The sequence below is a fragment of the Dendrobates tinctorius genome, unplaced genomic scaffold, assembly GCF_039654945.1.
Source record: "Dendrobates tinctorius isolate UK_male_01 unplaced genomic scaffold, ASM3965494v1 ptg000003l, whole genome shotgun sequence".
In the NCBI taxonomy this organism is placed as follows: domain Eukaryota; kingdom Metazoa; phylum Chordata; class Amphibia; order Anura; family Dendrobatidae; genus Dendrobates; species Dendrobates tinctorius.
In genome coordinates this window covers 29,301,467-29,320,383 of record NW_027361671.1, presented here as the reverse complement: position 1 = coordinate 29,320,383, position 18,917 = coordinate 29,301,467, and the positions used below count along the sequence as shown (strand labels likewise).

Below are 18,917 nucleotides of genomic sequence, written 5' to 3'. Positions count from 1 at the left end.
TGGCATACTACGGCCTTAGTACGCTGACAATCGCAGCATGCTGCGATTGGCACGGAGCGTAGAATACGGATGAGAAATATACGGCTGGTGCGAGGTACCCCATAGAGAATCATTTGTCCGTGTCTAATGCGTGCTTTTAGCGCCTCTCACTCGGCTGTATTCCTCGCCAGTGTGACCCCAGCCTTAGAATGATACTCAAAATCAAAGTGGAAAATCAAATTACAGGCTGATCCAACTTCAGTGGAAATGCCTCAAGATAAGGAAATTATGCTCCGTAGTGTGTGTGGCCTCCCCTTGCCTGTATGACCTCACTGCAATGCCTGGGCACGCTCCTGATAAGGCGGCGGATGTTCTCCTGAGGGATCTCCTCCCAGACCTGGTTTAAAGCATCAGTCAACTCCTGGACAGTCTATGGTGCATTTGTGGATGGAACGAAACATGATGTCTCAGGTGTGCTCAATTGGATTCAGGTCTGGGGAACGGGCAGGCCAGTCCATAGCATCAATGCCTTCATCATGCAGGAACTGCTGACATATTTCAGCCACATGAGGTCTAGCATTATCTAGAAGGGGCCTAGCATCAGAAGGAACTAAGGGCCCAATGCACCTAAATAAGTTCTCACAATGGGTCTGACTATCTCATCCCGGTACCCAACGGCAGTCAGGGTTCCTCTGTCTAGAACATTGAGTGCTACACGGCCCTCCAAAGAAATGCATCCCCACACCACTACTGATCCACTCCCAAACCGGTCATGCTGGGAGATGTTGCAGGCAGCATAATGTTCTCCACGGCATCTCCACACAGTCACATGTGCTCAGTGTGAAACTGCTCTCATCTGTGTAGAGCACAGGGTGCCAATGTTGAATCTGCCAATCTTTGTGTTCTCTAGCAAATGCCAATCGCCCTGCACGGTGTTGGGCTGTAAGGACAACACCCACTTGTGGAAGTCGGGCCCTCTTACCACCCTCATGGAGTCTGTTTCTGACAGTTTGAGCAGACACATGGATGTTAGTGACTTGCTAGAGGTTATTTTGCAGGGCTCTGGTACTGCGCCTCCTTGCACAAAAAAGGAGGTAGCAGTCCTGCTGCTCCTTCACACCTCCTGGTGTACCGTCCTGTCTCCTGGTATCTCCTCCATTCTCTGGACACAGTGCTGGCAGACACAGCTATCCTTCTTGCCACAGCTCGCATTGATGTGCCATCCTGGATGAGCTGCACTACCTGATCAACTTCTGTGGGTTGTAAACATCGCCTCGCCAATAACAAAATGCAAAAGTGACCAAAACAGCCAAAAAGGAAGACACCATATAAATGGTTTGTGGTCATCCCATTCAGAACCACTCCTTTACAGCAGTTGTCTTGCTAATTGATGATTTCTACCTGTTATCTGTACCATTTGCCCAACAGCAGGAGAAACTGATGCACAATTAGTGTTGCTTCATAACTGGACAGGTTGATTTCACAGAAGTGAGAGTTACATTGCGTTGTTTAAATGTTCTCTTTTTTTGAGCAGTGTATTTGCACCTCTGCTCAATTCATTCTCTATGGGACTGCTGGAATTTGCCATGTGTGATACTCGGCTATCTTCTGCAGAGAATGCATTGAACAGACGTACACATGCTCCAGCTCTGCGGAGACGTGTTCCCCAGTTCAATGTGGGTCCCAATGGCCGGACACCCAACAATCAATAACGTATCCCTTTAAGTAATTTAGTATGCAGGCATCTTGTAAGCGCTTATAAATGGAAGCACACAGATCAGGAATGATAGTGTGTGCACACCACTGTTATCACATCCTCCTCCAATACTATATATGGCATAACCTCTGCTCTGCCACCACTTCTTCTCTCCGCCACGCTGATATAGGATCAGACTCCAACTTTCAAAGCAATAAAAAAAAGAGTATAGATGTGGATATCGAAAGTGCACTCTGGTCTCATCTTGGTATAATCCTGCACACTTATATGTGCTGCTGAGTAAGGAAACAGACTTTCTATTGAAATATGAGATCTGAATATTTTACTTTTAATTGGGGGGGGGGATAGGGAGGGTTGTCATTTATATCCTCCACACATTGGCAGCAACCTGATGAGGAGGTCAATTTCTCACGCCTGCAAGACTCAGACTGTGGAATCAGGTCAGCGTAGTCGCTGGGAATTAACGCCGCGCTGCAGGACTAGTCCTATCAGATTTGAATGTGACAAACTTAAAAGAAGTTATTACAAAGAGAGAAACATTTCTATTCTTTGAGAGATTTGTCTTCATTTCTGTAAAAACAATGCTTTTAAGTGGCTTCCAAACCTTGCTCTTCCCAAGCGTATTTTCCTGCCTTCTGCTACATTGATATCAGAACATTCTCGTTTGGAGTACAGATGATGGCAGTGATCTCTCAGCACCAGTCTCCTCCTCTGAGTGTTGTGTTTAGGCCACATGTTCAGTTTTTTTTTTTTTTTTTTACAGTATTCGTAAGTCAAGACCAGGAGTGGGTGATAAATCCAGAAGTGGTGACGTGTTTGGTGTTTCTATTATACTTTTCCTCTGATTGTTCCACTCCTGGTTTTGGCTACAAATACTGAACATGACCTACTCAGAAAAGTCTCCTGCTGCAGCTTATTTGTAAGTATGGCCTCTTTCAGACATTTTTTCTTTTTTTACATTCCAGAAAAATGGACCAAGCTTCAACAGTGATTTCCATATTTATTATTTTTTTTTTTTTTTTTCTCTTCGATGAGGGAAAAAAAAAAGATTCTCTACCTCCTATCAGTCAGTAAGAAACGGACAGTACACAGATGGGATCCGGATGCTGTCAGATATTTTTCACTGATCCATAGACTTACATTGCCAATTTTTGTTCGACACACTGATCAAGATCTACGATTTTGCACGGACCACTCGATCCAAGGAAAAAAGTTGATTTGTAAACAGCCCCACAGACTATCATAGGTACAAGTGCAAAAAAAAAAAAAAACCCCAAAAAATACACTATAAGGCTATGTGCACACGTTGTGGATATTTAGCGTTTTTGCCTAGTTTTTTTTCGCCGTGTAAACGCCAAAAATCCGCAACCCACTGAATTCAATAGCATTCCGCACATGCTGCGCTAATGCTGCGTATTTTTCTGCGGCAGAATCGCATCGCGGAAAACTACGCAGCAGTATCATTCTTTTTGCGGAATCGTGGTGACTCCGCACACACAGGAATGCATTGTTCCGCTTACTTTCCGCATGTGGCTATCCCACCATGCGGAAAAATGTGTGGATGGTACTGTCCTCCAGGCCCTGGGTACCATATCCCTGTTAAAAAAAAAAAAAAAAAAAAAAAAAAAAAAAAAAAATTGTTATTCTCACCTTCCGGCATCAAAACACAGACCTCAGAACTAATCAATGGGATTATATATTCAGTAGTAACACCAGAAGCACCAAAAATAACCACTAAAATTTAGCTTTTAATTCAATGACTAAAAACATTAGTGAAGATGACTAACAGAAGGAGTAGTAGAGGACAAAAAAAACGTTTTAGTTCTCTTCAGTTATCACATAATGGGCCATCGGCTAGATTGCCCTAGTTTAACCCTTCCTAGCCGCGGAGGTTGGCACCCTAATTGTAGACGATATGGCGCCCCCGCTCAACGTCGGTATCCCTAATGACCCCTACGTCTCCCTACATATACAAAAAGGGACACAAAAAAAGAAACACACACACACAAACTTATAATACCGAAAAAAATATATAAAGAGACATGAATAGTCTCATAGATAATACTAAATTGCTATGAACTTATCTCGTAGTATTTCTCATGGTATAAAAACCCCACAAGAGACTTATCTCGGAGTCAAAAAAATGATAGATGGGGTTAATATCCAGCAGCTTAGAAAAGGACTTATCTCGTAGTCACAAAAATGCTAATAAGCTGCAAATGGCAGACCCAATTACCAGATAGCAAAATTATAAAAAAAAAACGGCTACAAGAAAATTCAATGAAAAGCACATATACTGATATATTTGTCCGGAACCCCGGACACACATTGGAAAATAGTACAAAAATTGTACATTAGAGGCAGTGAAAAAGCAGCCTATATAGCACATACTGCGGCCGTTACCTTGCAGGTGAGGGTAAAAATCACCCTAATTCACAGGAATAATATTCAGCTCAAATCCAATATCGGTGCATAGAGCAAAACACACCAAAATGTGCTACCTTACAAAAATCGTATATAAAAAATAAGGCTACCATATTCATCTCTGATTATACAGCGTGGTACACCAATATTCAAGTAGCAATGCATACAAAGTCACATAGCATAATTGCTCAGTAGATTAAATCTGAATAGATAGTGCCACCGAGGGATCTGCCAAAAATAATGTACAACATTATACTTATCAGCCACTTGATACATATGGAAACCCGACGCGTTTCCCCCTCTTAGTCCGCTGAGGGTTCATCAGGGGTCAAAAAGTGGGGTCTCATTACCCCTGGCCGAGAGAGCAATACAGTGTGCGGCTTTACTCCAAGCGCGTTCACCGCCATTGTTTAAAGATTCCGCACCGATATAGAACGCCCACTTCCGGTTACCACAATCCAAGATGGAGGTCTAAACCGGAAGGGATCATATTGAGGATGGACAGTATTCAAACATGCCGTGCAGCAGCCACCTGAATGACGTAGACGCCACGCACCTTACTAAAAAGCACTGATGGAAACAAGAATTCACAAACTGGTGCCTGAAACGAAATGATTAAATAGGGTAATACATCCTTCTCAATAGAAATGCCATATCTCGCAGATAATATGCGGCCGATCAATTCAGCAGCTTCATTGTTCAGAGCACCCAAAACTTCAAAAAAAGATGACAACAGTCCTCAAAAGCATGGAGTGGAATAATTGTGTCCCTAAATAGAATAAATGAAAAATAAGGAACAAATGAAAAAATACCAATAGTAATAATATACCGACCAAATTATCAAAAACACTATAAAGAGCTGGCTGGGAAAATGTGAAACACACTGATTATAGATAACTACTGAAATTTAGCTGTTCATTAAGGCCTTTTGGACTCTGTGATTCAAGCCAAAAAATCCAGCGTGTTTCACGCTGTAGGATTCTATTATCCCAATCTCCCTGTCTGACTGCGGGCTGCACTCTCTATAACACGAAAATTAATATGTTTATCATCACCTCCATGCACCATATTGACATGACGGGCTAAGGGGGTATCTCTTCTGTGTATAATATCCCCCAAATGTTCGCCTATGCGGACACGTAATTCACGCTTTGTTTTGCCAACATAGTCAATGGGGCAGGTACAAGTACACAGATATACAACTCCAGTGGTTTTACAATTTGCAAAGCTTTTCATTTCATAAATCCTCTTTGTATAGGCACTGCAAAAAGTATGGGATACACAGATATATTTGCAAAAGCTGCAGTGTCCACACTTAAAAGTCCCTATTGCTCTATTCCGCAGCCACGTTTCCTCTTTTCTGAGATTCCAAGTGGCTGCCTACCACCCGATCCCTTATTGACCTACCCTTCCTAAATGTAACTGATGGACCCTGAGTGATACAATCACATATGTCATTATCCATTTTCAGGATAGACCAATACTTCTCCAGAATGTTCATAACTTTACCGGATTGGTCATCGAAGGTCCCTATCAATCTAGTAATTGTGTTAGAGTCTTCCCTTGCCCTCGGAGACAACAATGACATCCTGCTTACTTGTTTAGCATGCTTATAGGCCGGTTCAATCACCCTGGTTGGATATCCCCTGCTCTTAAACCTCCTCCATAAATCACTCGACTGCATTTCAAAATCATTCCAATCAGAGCAGTTCCTCCGAACTCTGAGGAACTGACCCCTTGGTATACCTCGTTTAAGGGGGGGGGGGGGTGATGACTTTCCCACCTCAAGAGACTGTTAGTCGAGGTTGGTTTTCGGTGCAGGTTGGTTTTAAGCAAGCCATCTGAAGAAATAGAAATATTAACATCCAGGAATGTGATCTGATCTCCACCTACCTCATGGGTGAAGAAAAGACCCAACTCGTTATTATTAAGGGTATCAACAAAGGATCTGAATGATTCTCCACATCCCGCCCAGAGGACGAGGATGTCGTCAATGTACAGACCCCAGAATAATCTCTTAGGGGACCAGACGACATCCTCGTCCCCAAAGACCTTAGTGTCTTCCCACCAGCCCAGGAGCAAATTAGCATAAGTAGGGGCACAAGGGCTCCCCATCGCTGTGCCCCTGAGCTGGTGGTAATACCTCCCATTAAATAGGAAGAAATTGTGACACAATACAAATTGAAGAAGTTCCAGCAGGAAATTGTTGTGTGCTCCAAAATGGATACCCCTCCCCTTGAGAAAATGTTCAACAGCTTTTAGACCTTCTGTACGGCCAATACTTCTATACAAAGCCTCAACATCAATGGAGGCCAGTATCGTACCTGGGTCCACTGTGATTCCTTCAAGTTTATTAAGAAGGTCCATAGTATCTCGCACATATGATGGGAGGGATAGCACAAATGGTCTCAACAATTGATCCAAATACCTGCTGGAGTTCTGACAAAGGGCATCGATCCCCGAAACGATTGGTCTACCCTTAAGGGGATCGAACCCCATATGAATCTTAGGCAAGGAGTAAAACGTAGCTGTAACTGGCCACTTGGGTAATAAGAAGTTGAACTCGTTCTTTGAGATCAACTTCGAATCTAATGCCTTTTTGAGCAATGCTGACAATTTCGGGCTATACTCCTTCGTCGGATCACTCCTAAGCAGCTCATACGTTGATTTGTCAGAGAGAATCCTCATACACATTTGAATATATTCGTCTCTGTTGAGGATAACAGTATTACCCCCTTTATCAGAGGGCTTCAATACAATCCGATCATTATCACCAAGTTCGTCCAGAGCCTTTCTCTCACGGAAGGAGAGATTAGGTGGGACCCTATCTCTCTTGGAGTCAATCTTACAAATCTCTCCCGAGACAAGCTGTTGAAAAATATCAATACTCCCAGTATCACCAATTGGTGGCATCTTTTTACTTTCAAATCAGAAAAAGGGCCCACCCCAATATCTCTCTGTCCTTCCTCAGACAAATCAGCCAGAAGCATTACATCAGGAAGTTCCTCCTCCGTTATCCCAAGTTGTTGACATTTGTTTTTATCATTCAGAGCAAAAAATTTTTTCCACTTAAGTTTTCGTGTAAATAGATTAATATCCTTAACCCATACAAATGGGTCAAACCTGGTCGTAGGAACAAAGGATAACCCCCGCTCAAGAACCCTCTTTTCTATATCTATATTTTTTGTGTCCCTTTTTGTATATGTAGGGAGACGTAGGGGTCATTAGGGATACCGACGTTGAGCGGGGGCGCCATATCGTCTACAATTAGGGTGCCAACCTCCGCGGCTAGGAAGGGTTAAACTAGGGCAATCTAGCCGGTGGCCCATTATGTGATAACTGAAGAGAACTAAAACGTTTTTTTTCCCCTTCATTCTTTGTCCTCTACTACTCCTTCTTTTAGTCATCTTCACTAATGTTTTTAGTCATTGAATTAAAAGCTAAATTTTAGGGGTTATTTTTGGTGCTTCTGGTGTAACCACCTTCCGGCATCCCCTGCAGCCTTCCCGCCAGTCAGCCACGCTTCCGGTCCCAGTGATGCCTTGCGACAATGACCTGTGATGACGTAGCGGTCTTGCGAGATGCTACGTCATCTGGGGTCATTGTCGCAAGGCATCGCTGGGAACAGGATTTGCTGGAGCATCGCTGAGGCCTGGGGGACGCTGCGGGGGACGCCGGAAGGTGAGAATAACACGATATTTTTTTTTTTTTAATTTTAAACTTTATATCTTTTTACTACTGACGCCGCATAGGCAGCCTCAATCATAAAAAGTTGGTCACACTAGTCAAACACTGTTTGACGAGTGTGACAGGTTGGTCAATCAGTTTTCCAAGCGATGCTACAGATTGCTTGGAAAACGCTAGCATTCTTTAAGCTAATTATGCTTTCAAAACGCTAGTTTTTCGCGGGAATTACGCATGCAGATTTCTCGCGTATTTCCCGCAGCAGGGAGTTGCAGAATTCTGCGGGAATTCCGGACGTGTGCACATAGCCTAACACTCGTACGTGAAAAACTGATGTCTGAATGAGGCCTAGGCGAGACCCGGTGCTAAGGTGACCCTTTCACTGCCAGCATATGCACTCCAAGAGTACATTCTGATATCCATGCGGCTAAACACAGGCATACAGACTGGGGAAAAAGCTGGGGTTTGGAGGCCAACTATATAGAATTTTTTTTTTTTTTTTTTTTTTTACAGGAATGAAAACAAATCCCATAATGAAGTGATTGGTAAAGTCAGTTATTTATTATTTTTTTTGTCCAGTATGGTAAGTAACTAAAAAAAATAAAATTAAAATATATATATATATATATATATATATATATATATATATATATATATATATATATAATTTTTTTTTTTTTTTTTTTTTAAAGGTAATTCCTGAAAAACTGGTGTACTTTGGTATTTTGTAATGGAAGAATATCAAGTAGTTAATGTATTTGGATAACATATACGGTGGTCTAGGTATGCATTTCTATGAGCGTCTTGATGAAATCAGAATCTCCCAATAATGTTAATTGTCAATAATAAAAATAAAGATTAACATCTGGCCTGGAACAATCAGGTCCGATTAGTTGGTGACCTGGACTAACTCTGCCATACACATTTGATAAATGACAGCCAAAGTCTGTTTTGACCGTCTACTTCCGTGTCTTCCCACTAGAGGGCAGACTTGATTGAGACTAGGAAAGCAGAACGTGTAGAATAACATGGCGAATATCAGGATGGGCCCTAATAACAGCCATAACGCAATGTCACAGAAGCTTCTGCACTCGCACGGATCGGATAGCGGTCCTGTTTGTAGTGTTAGACAACTCCAATGTGTGAAAACAAAGCCTTCTGTGTTCTACTTGCCCCGATCTCTAATCAGCTCTGTCTCAGTACAGGGTGAATGGGACACTGGCATGACAAGTATTTGCTAACTTACTTTTCGATCAGCTTCTTTTTCTGTGACCTTGGGAAGATTTAGGAGGATTACCCAATGTTTGTTACCTCCACACTATCAGATCTGGTGATGTATGTGCACACGTAGCTGGGGATCTGCAGTAAATGTGCTGAATATAGAGATTTACAATGGCGTGTAATCATTGCCCTGGCAATGTGTGCGGTGACTGGTATGTGACAGACAGGCGGGGTAGAAGCAGTTCAGACACATGGGTGTGTCGTGTTAATGTTTTGCACAATCCAAGAAGATACCTGCAGAAAAGCTATGAACACAATTGGAATGGGGACGATCAGCATTCCAGGTGTAGACACCGGCCAAGAAACGCCATTGTTACCCAGAACGGGGAGCCGGACTCATCGCTGCCACATTCTTCATACAATGCTTCATCGCTGATTTACTGGGTGCTGGGGAAAGACTTCTGTAAGAACCTAATAGATGGGGGTCCCACCCATGACACACCCACCTGTATATTAGAAAAGAGGCCCTGACTAACATGTGCCAGTAGCAATGTGGGTAGATATAGGCCACCTCTCCACTGACAGTGACGGGACCACTCTTTAAGATAGCTCTAGATCGCATTGGTGGGATCTGCACCTATCACAGACATGGCAATGCCCCTATAAAGGACTTGTCATAAATATAAATGTACCTATATACAGAGTATGTAATAGTTACGTGAACATATGAATGGAAAAAAATCATAGCTAATCACTGGTGAAATAAAAAAGTGAGTAATGTGTTTGATGTATGTACAAAATACTGTATTCTGTGGTGTGATTGGTACCAAAAATGTTTTGGATCTGATGGATGCTATAATAAGTAAATAGGTTTTATTTGAAAACTGCCACAGCTGACAATGGCTTTGTTCTGAAGAGCCAATATGACAGTGTGAACCTACAGCTAGGGCCAGAAATATCTGGACAGTGACCGAATCTCCGTGATTTCGGCTCTGCAGGACACTAATTTAGATTTAAAATAAAACAACTGAGAAGCAATTGATGTGGAGACTTTCAGGTTTAATTAGAGGGTTTGAACAAAAATATCCTGTGAAACGTTTCGCATTGTAAACCTTTTTCTACAAAGCCTCCTCATTTCTGGGGTTCAGAAGTAATTTCCCATAAATAGAATGTTCATTTGTAATACTTTGTAGAGAATCGTTTTTGCAGACAATGACTGCCTGAAGTCTGGAAGCCATGGACATCACCAAGCACTGGTTGACTCCTTTGTGACGCTTTGCCGGGCCTTTACGGAAGCTAACTTCAGTTGTTCCTTGTTTGTGGGTCTTTCTGCCTTAAGTTTAGTCTTAAGCATGTGAAATGCTGCTCGATGGGGTTGAGATCTGGTGACTGACTCTGCTATTGCAGAATATTCCACTTCATTGCCTTAGAAAAACTCGTGGGTTGCTTTCGCAGTATGTTATGGTTCGTTGTCCATCTGCACTGCGAAGCGTCGTCCAATCAACCTTTGCTGCATTTGGTTGAATCTGAGCAGAAAGTATAGCCCGTACATTTCAGAATTCATCCGGCTGATTCTGTCTTCGATCACATCATTAATAAACTCTAGTGACCTAGTGCCATAGGAAGCCATGCATGCCCATACCATCACACTGCTGCCACCCTATCTTACAGAGGGTACGGTGTGCTTTGGATCTTGAGCCATTCCAAGCCTTTTTCCAGTGCCAATGGAAGCCATGCATGCCCATACCATCACACTGCCACCACCATATTTCACAGAGTGTGTGGTGTGCTATGAATCATGAGCCGTTCCAAGCCTTTTGCAAATTTTCTTCTTCCCATGATTCTGGTACAGGTTGATCTTAGTTTCATCTGTCCAAAGAAAGCTTTTCCAGAACTGGGCTAGAGTCATTAGATGTTTTATGGCAAAGTCTAATCTGGCCTTTCTAGTATTAACACTTGACTAATCGATTGAATATTGTGGTGAACCTCTCAATTTGCTCTCATGAAGCCTTCTCTTTATGCTAGATACTAAACACTTATTCCCTGAAAAGGGTTCTACACGTCACTTGGATGGATGTTGTGAAGGGGTTCTTTTTCACCATGGAAAGGGTTCTGCGATTATCTACCACTGTTGTCTTCTGTGGACGTCCAGGCCTTTTTGAGTTCCTAAGCTCATCAGTGCGCTCTTTCTTTTGCAGAGTTTACCAACCTGTTGATTTAGTCTCTCCTAACATTTTTGCTATCTCTTTGTTGGAGTTTTTTTTTTTTTTTTTTTTTTTTTCAGACTAATGGTCTGTTTCTCTTGCATTGAGAGCACCTTTGACCACATGTTCACAGCAACAGCTTCCAAATGCAAATGCCACACCTGGAATCAGCTCTAGACCTTTTACCTGCTTAGTTGATGATGGATTAATGAAGAAAAAGCCCATTAAAGAGCCTTTGAGATTATCCAATTACTTTTGGTCCCTTTAAAAAAAGACAGCTATATAGTAAAAAGATTCCTAAAATCTTACTCCAACTAGGATGTGAATACCCTATAATTAAAGCTGAGAGTCCGCACTTTAAGCCCAAATTGATTATAGAACTGTATCTGAATGTTTTGGTAAACAGCTAAAATGCCAAAACTTGTCACTGTCCAAATATTCCTGGATCTAACTGTATTTATACACAAGGTCTATCTATGCAGGATGTATCTGTGTTGATCTATTCAAAATAAAAAATGGCAGCACTCCCACTACAAAAAGGTGAAAAATGGTATTTACTGCAAGCCCTTTTATACAAAGTATTGAAATATGAGTGCTGCCATTTTTATTTTATATACACTAGTCCGGTGGTCTGGATTTTGGACTTTACTTGATTGGTGCCACTTCATCTTTTTTTTTTGTAATGCTGTTAAATCAAAAAATAAAAGCAGCACTTATCATGCAAAAAATGGATGTAAAACCCCAAGGTTATCACCAAAACCTTTTGTATACAAATAAAAAAATTTTTTGGAGGATTTTTTCCTCTTTTTGAGGTTTTCATGTTAGCGTAGGACTGGCAAGTGTAAGGAACTTTGACGCAGTTTTCCAGCTTCCGTATTAAGGCCTTAATATCAACCAATACCTTACATATATTGATGTTTTTTGTGCACTTTTTATATTTTTTCCAGGGTGCAGTTGGGCCCAAATGGTTCTACAAACTTGTGGCCTCTGTTCACACGGGATGCATTCTAGTTGGCACTGGGCAGCCCCCCTGTATGGTGTTACTAAGAGGCTGTGAGCCAGAAGCCCTGCATTCCCTGTGTGAACACTGCCACATGCGGATTATTTCTTCTGCACTGGTGTACCACACGGCCAATCCCTGATTGTAGGCTGGCTGTTTCATTTGGTATTTATGCACCTGTGCAGCTGCCATGTTACTTGGGTCCGCTGCACCCTGGATTAGTGCAGATGCATTTAGGCCGGTCTGGTTTGTATCTGAATTTTTTTGGAGGATTTTTTTCCTCTTTTTGAGGTTTTCAAATTAAAAAAGGGGGCAGCACTGCAAAGTCAGATGGTCATGAAAGCGATTTTGATCAGCACATGCAAAGCTTCAGATAAAAATGGCAGAATCTATCTCAAGCGAAGGTGAAGTGAACAAATATGTGAAGAGCGAGCAATAAAGGTGATCTGTCTGTCTGCCTCTTCCTACCATTCATGGCCACGTGATCTGAAGTAGGTGTTGCAAAGCTGAACAAAGCTCCATATGAGCACGGATGACTGGCTTGTGGGATTATACTTTAACCTACAATTCCAGGTATGTACATTATAGGGTATAAAAGGCGGACGTCTCCTCACGTCACATTTCATCAGCACATAGGAATGTTTTCATTCATTTCCAGGATGTCTGAAGAGCAGAGCATGGATGCACATTGCAGGGCTAATTACACAGATATGTTGGATTGGACCTGCTTCGGTTATGCATAATGGGAGTTAATATCTATGTTAATGTTTAGATATATCAGTACAATTAGTATAAGTCTATTTTTAGAGGGCACTTAATTCATTTCACAGTTGTTGTATCCTGACACTTCTACATGAAATTACCACTGTAGTAATTAAGAAATGTAGAACATGGGGCTCTCAGCTTCTCACGTCAAACACATTGCACTGACTGTAAAATAGAAACGTATGCAGTAAAAACTGTGCAATACGATTAATTATCTAGTGACATATGAACAATAGTGTGCGCGCGGATGAAATGAGTATTGAAAACGTCACCAATATTCTACATAAATATATTTCTAAAGGTGCTAGTGACGTGAAAGTCTCACCAGATGTCGAAGCCAAACCATCCAATCAACACGGGTAAATAAATCAAACCATATACATGAAACGCCCTTATAGCGCTCGCCATGTATATACAGTACTGTACCCCTCCATACCGGCACAGGATACTCATATAGCTCGTTCATACCATCACTGTACACAGTTCATTACTGTTTATTTGTTACCCTGAAGAATCCTGACAGTTTAGTCAAAATGTAATTTCTTTAGTAAGTCCCTATTATTTAGAAATCCTGCATGGGGAAAAAAAAATCTCAGAAAAGCCACATATCCTCACTGTGGATAGTCTTCCATCACAGCGATGTAAACTCTGGAGTAACTCATCTGATATCGCCACATAACAGGCCGTTTCCTTTTCACAGCGTGCACTTCTTTCTTCTGTTACACGAATACATCTATTGTTGTGTGGAAAACCACTGACATTGTTCTTCAATGAAAAGCCGCAACATCCATCCACTGTATCCTAAACTCATCTCAGCTGTGTATGTATAGGAATCGTGCTACTGACATCTGCATCTGACATTCACTTATTCCATCTGCTAGCCAAGGTGTCAAGTGGAACTTTACTGTTAGTGAACTTTCAGGACGAATATATAGAAACACGTCCCCTTTCATTAAAATAATAGATCTTCCTGTGACTCTGCCTCAAGAGCTTATGTCCAGCCCATAGATCTAACAGCTCAAATTATTTATATATATATATATATATATATATATATATATATATATATATAATATATATACACAGTGGGGCAAAAAAGTATTTAGTCAGTCAGCAATAGTGCAAGTTCCACCACTTAAAAAGATGAGAGGCGTCTGTAATTTACATCATAGGTAGACCTCAACTATGGGAGACAAACTGAGAAAAAAAAATCCAGAAAATCACATTGTCTGTTTTTTTTTTCATTTTATTTGCATATTATGGTGGAAAATAAGTATTTGGTCAGAAACAAGCAATCAAGATTTCTGGCTCTCACAGACCTGTAACTTCTTCTTTAAGAGTCTCCTCTTTCCTCCACTCATTACCTGTAGTAATGGCACCTGTTTAAACTTGTTATCAGTATAAAAAGACACCTGTGCACACCCTCAAACAGTCTGACTCCAAACTCCACTATGGTGAAGACCAAAGAGCTGTCAAAGGACACCAGAAACAAAATTGTAGCCCTGCACCAGGCTGGGAAGACTGAATCTGCAATAGCCAACCAGCTTGGAGTGAAGAAATCAACTGTGGGAGCAATAATTAGAAAATGGAAGACATACAAGACCACTGATAATCTCCCTCGATCTGGTGCTCCACGCAAAATCCCACCCCGTGGGGTCAGAATGATCACAAGAACGGTGAGCAAAAATCCCAGTACCACGCGGGGGGACCTAGTGAATGAACTGCAGAGAGCTGGGACCAATTTAACAAGGCCTACCATAAGTAACACACTATGCCACCATGGACTCAGATCCTGCAGTGCCAGACGTGTCCCACTGCTTAAGCCTGTACATGTCCGGGCCCGTCTGAAGTTTGCTAGAGAGCATTTGGATGATCCAGAGGAGTTTTGGGAGAATGTCCTATGGTCTGATGAAACCAAACTGGAACTGTTTGGTAGAAACACAACTTGTCGTGTTTGGAGGAAAAAGAATACTGAGTTGCATCCATCAAACACCATACCTACTGTAAAGCATGGTGGTGGAAACATCATGCTTTGGGGCTGTTTCTCTGCAAAGGGGCCAGGACGACTGATCCGGGTACATGAAAGAATGAATGGGGCCATGTATCGTGAGATTTTGAGTGCAAACCTCCTTCCATCAGCAAGGGCATTGAAGATGAAACGTGGCTGGGTCTTTCAACATGACAATGATCCAAAGCACACCGCCAGGGCAACGAAGGAGTGGCTTCATAAGAAGCATTTCAAGGTCCTGGAGTGGCCTAGCCAGTCTGCAGATCTCAACCCTATAGAAAACCTTTGGAGGGAGTTGAAAGTCCGTGTTGCCAAGCGAAAAGCCAAAAACATCACTGCTCTAGAGGAGATCTGCATGGAGGAATGGGCCAACATACCAACAACAGTGTTTGGCAACCTTGTGAAGACTTACAGAAAACGTTTGACCTCTGTCATTGCCAACAAAGGATATATCACAAAGTATTGAGATGAAATTTTGTTTCTGACCAAATACTTATTTTCCACCATAATATGCAAATAAAATGAAAAAAAAACAGACAATGTGATTTTCTGGATTTTTTTTTTCTCAGTTTGTCTCCCATAGTTGAGGTCTACCTATGATGTAAATTACAGACGCCTCTCATCTTTTTAAGTGGTGGAACTTGCACTATTGCTGACTGACTAAATACTTTTTTGCCCCACTGTATATATATATCTCACAAGTATTTCTCTGGAATATGACATCAGATCGCAGATATCATTTTAATCAGCTTCCTATGATCTATATGCCCAAATAGACGGGTTTAGGAGGGTTGATCCTACTAACAGATGCCCTTTAATTCATATTTTGGGTTCAGTAAACCTATTGATATTGCCATAAAACATCAACAAGAGAAAAAAAATGAAGGAAAAAGTGAACAAAGTAAGGATCTCCAAAGATTAACCAAATAGTTTACTGCATTTGCCAAAAGGCCGGTGTGTACTTACCTCTGCTGTTTCATTGCTTTTCTTATCTGTAGGCTTGGATGTCCCATCTGTTTTCTTACCACATTGCTGAAATAAAACACAATTCCACTGTTATCTACTATTCCAGGGTCACACCTGAAAACAAAACAGAGCTTTCCTGCAATATTCCCTGCAATAACCCGTTTCACTCTTTTCAGCTGCCGTATGTGGCGCTCTGGAGCAGGTAGACGGGATACCCTCTCTGGAGCTCTGCTCTATGTGGCAGATATATTCCAAAATGGATACAATGTATGATAAATACTTGTAACCACAAATAACACAACACAAAAGCTATCGTATATGGTATAGATCAGGGATGCATTGTTTTTTTTTCTTAAGCAAGGGCCATATAGTCATAATAAACCAGTCCCAAGTACTGCAATGATGTATTACTATGTGATACATTTATCAAGAGTATGCCATAAATGTCTGATAGATACAAGTCCGGCTTCCAGAATCTTCTACCTTTCGAGAATATGGGATGTATGGTAGCCGTAAATTTGGTTGGTTTTAAATGGATTGTCCCAATGCAAATGCTGAAGATTTCTGTAACCCCCCCCACACCACCACCACCAGTCCAGAGAATGGGGCTCTTAAATGCCATGTTTGAAAGGGGCAGTAGCCCAAAGTTCATTCATTATATAAGGGAGTGCTGAAGACAGCAGAGCGCTGGGTTCAGCTACCTCCATCAGTCCCATGTGCAATGAATAGAGCAGAGGTGCGGAAAGTTGGAGCCACATAGGACATGAGCCCCCAAAGAGACGCTACTTGTATATCTTCTTTGTATCTCTTTATATTGCTCTCTTCGTTGAAGAATATGGATGTTGTAATAATGGCCCAGTATTTCACTACACCCATAAACTACAACGGAGAGAGGTGCAAGTATACATGGGCAACTCTCCAACTTCAGTACCACACGGTATTCAAGGGAGCCAGACAGTAGCGTAGCTACCAGGGGGGGCCGAGGGTGCGGTCGCCCCAGGCCCTTTGCTCTGAGGGGACCCACCCAGAGCTACTGCCACTGGGTTCGCCACCTGAGTTGTAATCAGGGATACTGGTTAGGGGCCCACACAGATTTTTCGCTCCCCTCCTGAGCTGAACCCCTAGCTACGCCTCTGGAGCCAGATGTGTGCACTGTACTATTAGCTGCTCCTCTGCTCTCTGATATGGACATTACAACATGTGAGCAGCTGACAGACCAGCACTGTGTGTCCAGGTGGTTTGGGGCCAGAGAAATTGCTTTAGATTTGACTTTCCCATGCTGATCCTTTGGTTCCGAGACATGTTGATGTAAGAGGCAGCGGATTATTACACTGTTCCTGTTGAAAGTATGGCTGCTGATTGCAACTCTCATGCGTATAGCTAGCTGTAGGCTCTATTCACATTGGTGTCCTAGCTTTCGTTACCTAGATACAACAATTATGGTTTCTGGTTTTCCATGCTGACGGCACAGAAATGCCATCAGTGTGCAAACCGGGTGCTGTCTGTGATTGACAGTTTAATATTTTCTTTCATCAGTGACAATCAATGCTGAAACTCCGATGCTAGGAACTGACACACTGTTCAAACAGGAAACTCCGATCCAAAAACTAACAGCATTTTTTGAGTACATGAAACATCCATGCCTGAATGAGGCCCTAATATGTGTGTCATGGCTGTTTTCGTTAACAGATCTCATAGTAGAGCAAGCTGTAATAATCTGTGTGTCATAGAGCAACAGAAACCTGATGAGTAAGGGTGGCTTGGCATTTTGCCGAACAGGTTTGTTGTATGAGGCATATGCCAAACATAATCTCAGGTCTTCATTAACTGAATGGAGGACAAGACAAGAGTGTCCTTTTTGGCCTCCGATGGGCCAGTACTTGTCAGAATTCCTCTTATTCTGCAGTGAGGAACAATACAATGCTGTGCCATTCCATAAAGTGGTACCCATTCCATTATTGCCCGCCATTTGTAAACTATCAACTTATTTTTCCTTTTTATGACGGGAGCCTTTGGTCCATAGATACCACTCTATATAGAGACATCCAGTGGAGGTACCTTGTGTGTATGTGTAAATATATACCCTGCATTATTTTCCTGATATTGTAACATTTCCTGGGGCATAAAATTCAGCCTCAATCTCTTTTAAAATACTCAGCACAGCTTTAGGAATGCAGCTTCAATTCACTAGGGATGAATTCTTCAAACGTTACTTATCCAACCCTGTGTTCCCCGGACACGTATTATAGAAAAGATGTCTAAATGGGAAATGGAGCAGTTCTTTGAAAATTGTTAAAACTAGTTCAAAACCCAGTAAATGCTGCTCAACAATAGAAAAATCGCAAAAATATTGACAACCATGACTTTATATTCCCCCGAAAAAAGACAAAATATGAAGCTAATACAGTGCACAGTGTCATAAGACATTCCGAATGTGGGCGGTGAGATTTTGCCAGTTTGTTTTCAGGTCAGACTCCCTTATTTTGATCTACCCATGCATGAGAACCAATAACACAGGGTATGGTGAGAAATAATTAAACACTCTAGGTCTCTTGGGCCTTCAGGCTTAGAAGAGAAGAAAGCACTTAACTCCTTATGTTAGCATATATAGACGTGTTCACATAACTGGTTTATGTCCGGCCAGTGCTTTTTTGCCTTAAAGTGACAGAACTGATGGAAGTTGTGATTGATTGTTTGATTGTTCGGCAATTGATCTCTAAGCACATAATTATGTAAGTTTTCTCCGGCTCCGGGACATCCCAACTGATGCGACCATATACAAAACCGACTTTATTGAAACCCTTTTTTGTTACCTTTGCTCTATTGGTTTTGGACTTCACCGTTTTAAATATTAGTATATTAGTTGGCCAAACTAGAACATTTAGGTGAATCCAGCTACCCATGTTGTGTATGGAGCCTCCTAACTTTCCCGTTGTTGTCAAATGGCGA

General features: G+C 41.8%; 1 protein-coding gene and 1 long non-coding RNA gene across 10 annotated transcripts in view; one reads left to right on the top strand and one right to left on the bottom strand.

Moving 5' to 3' along the window:
• CAST (calpastatin) overlaps nucleotides 1-18,917 on the bottom strand; it is a 237,340-nt gene that overhangs the window by 108,276 nt on the left and 110,147 nt on the right. For all 9 annotated transcript variants that reach the window (XM_073542003.1, XM_073542077.1, XM_073542374.1 and 6 more), the window contains one exon: nucleotides 15,969-16,034. In XM_073542003.1, coding sequence (XP_073398104.1) covers nucleotides 15,969-16,034 — 66 coding nt within the window. The remainder of the gene's footprint in view (nucleotides 1-15,968; nucleotides 16,035-18,917) is intronic.
• The window catches only part of LOC141047794 (uncharacterized), a 128,878-nt gene that overhangs the window by 7,672 nt on the left and 102,289 nt on the right, over nucleotides 1-18,917 (top strand). The window lies entirely within an intron of this gene.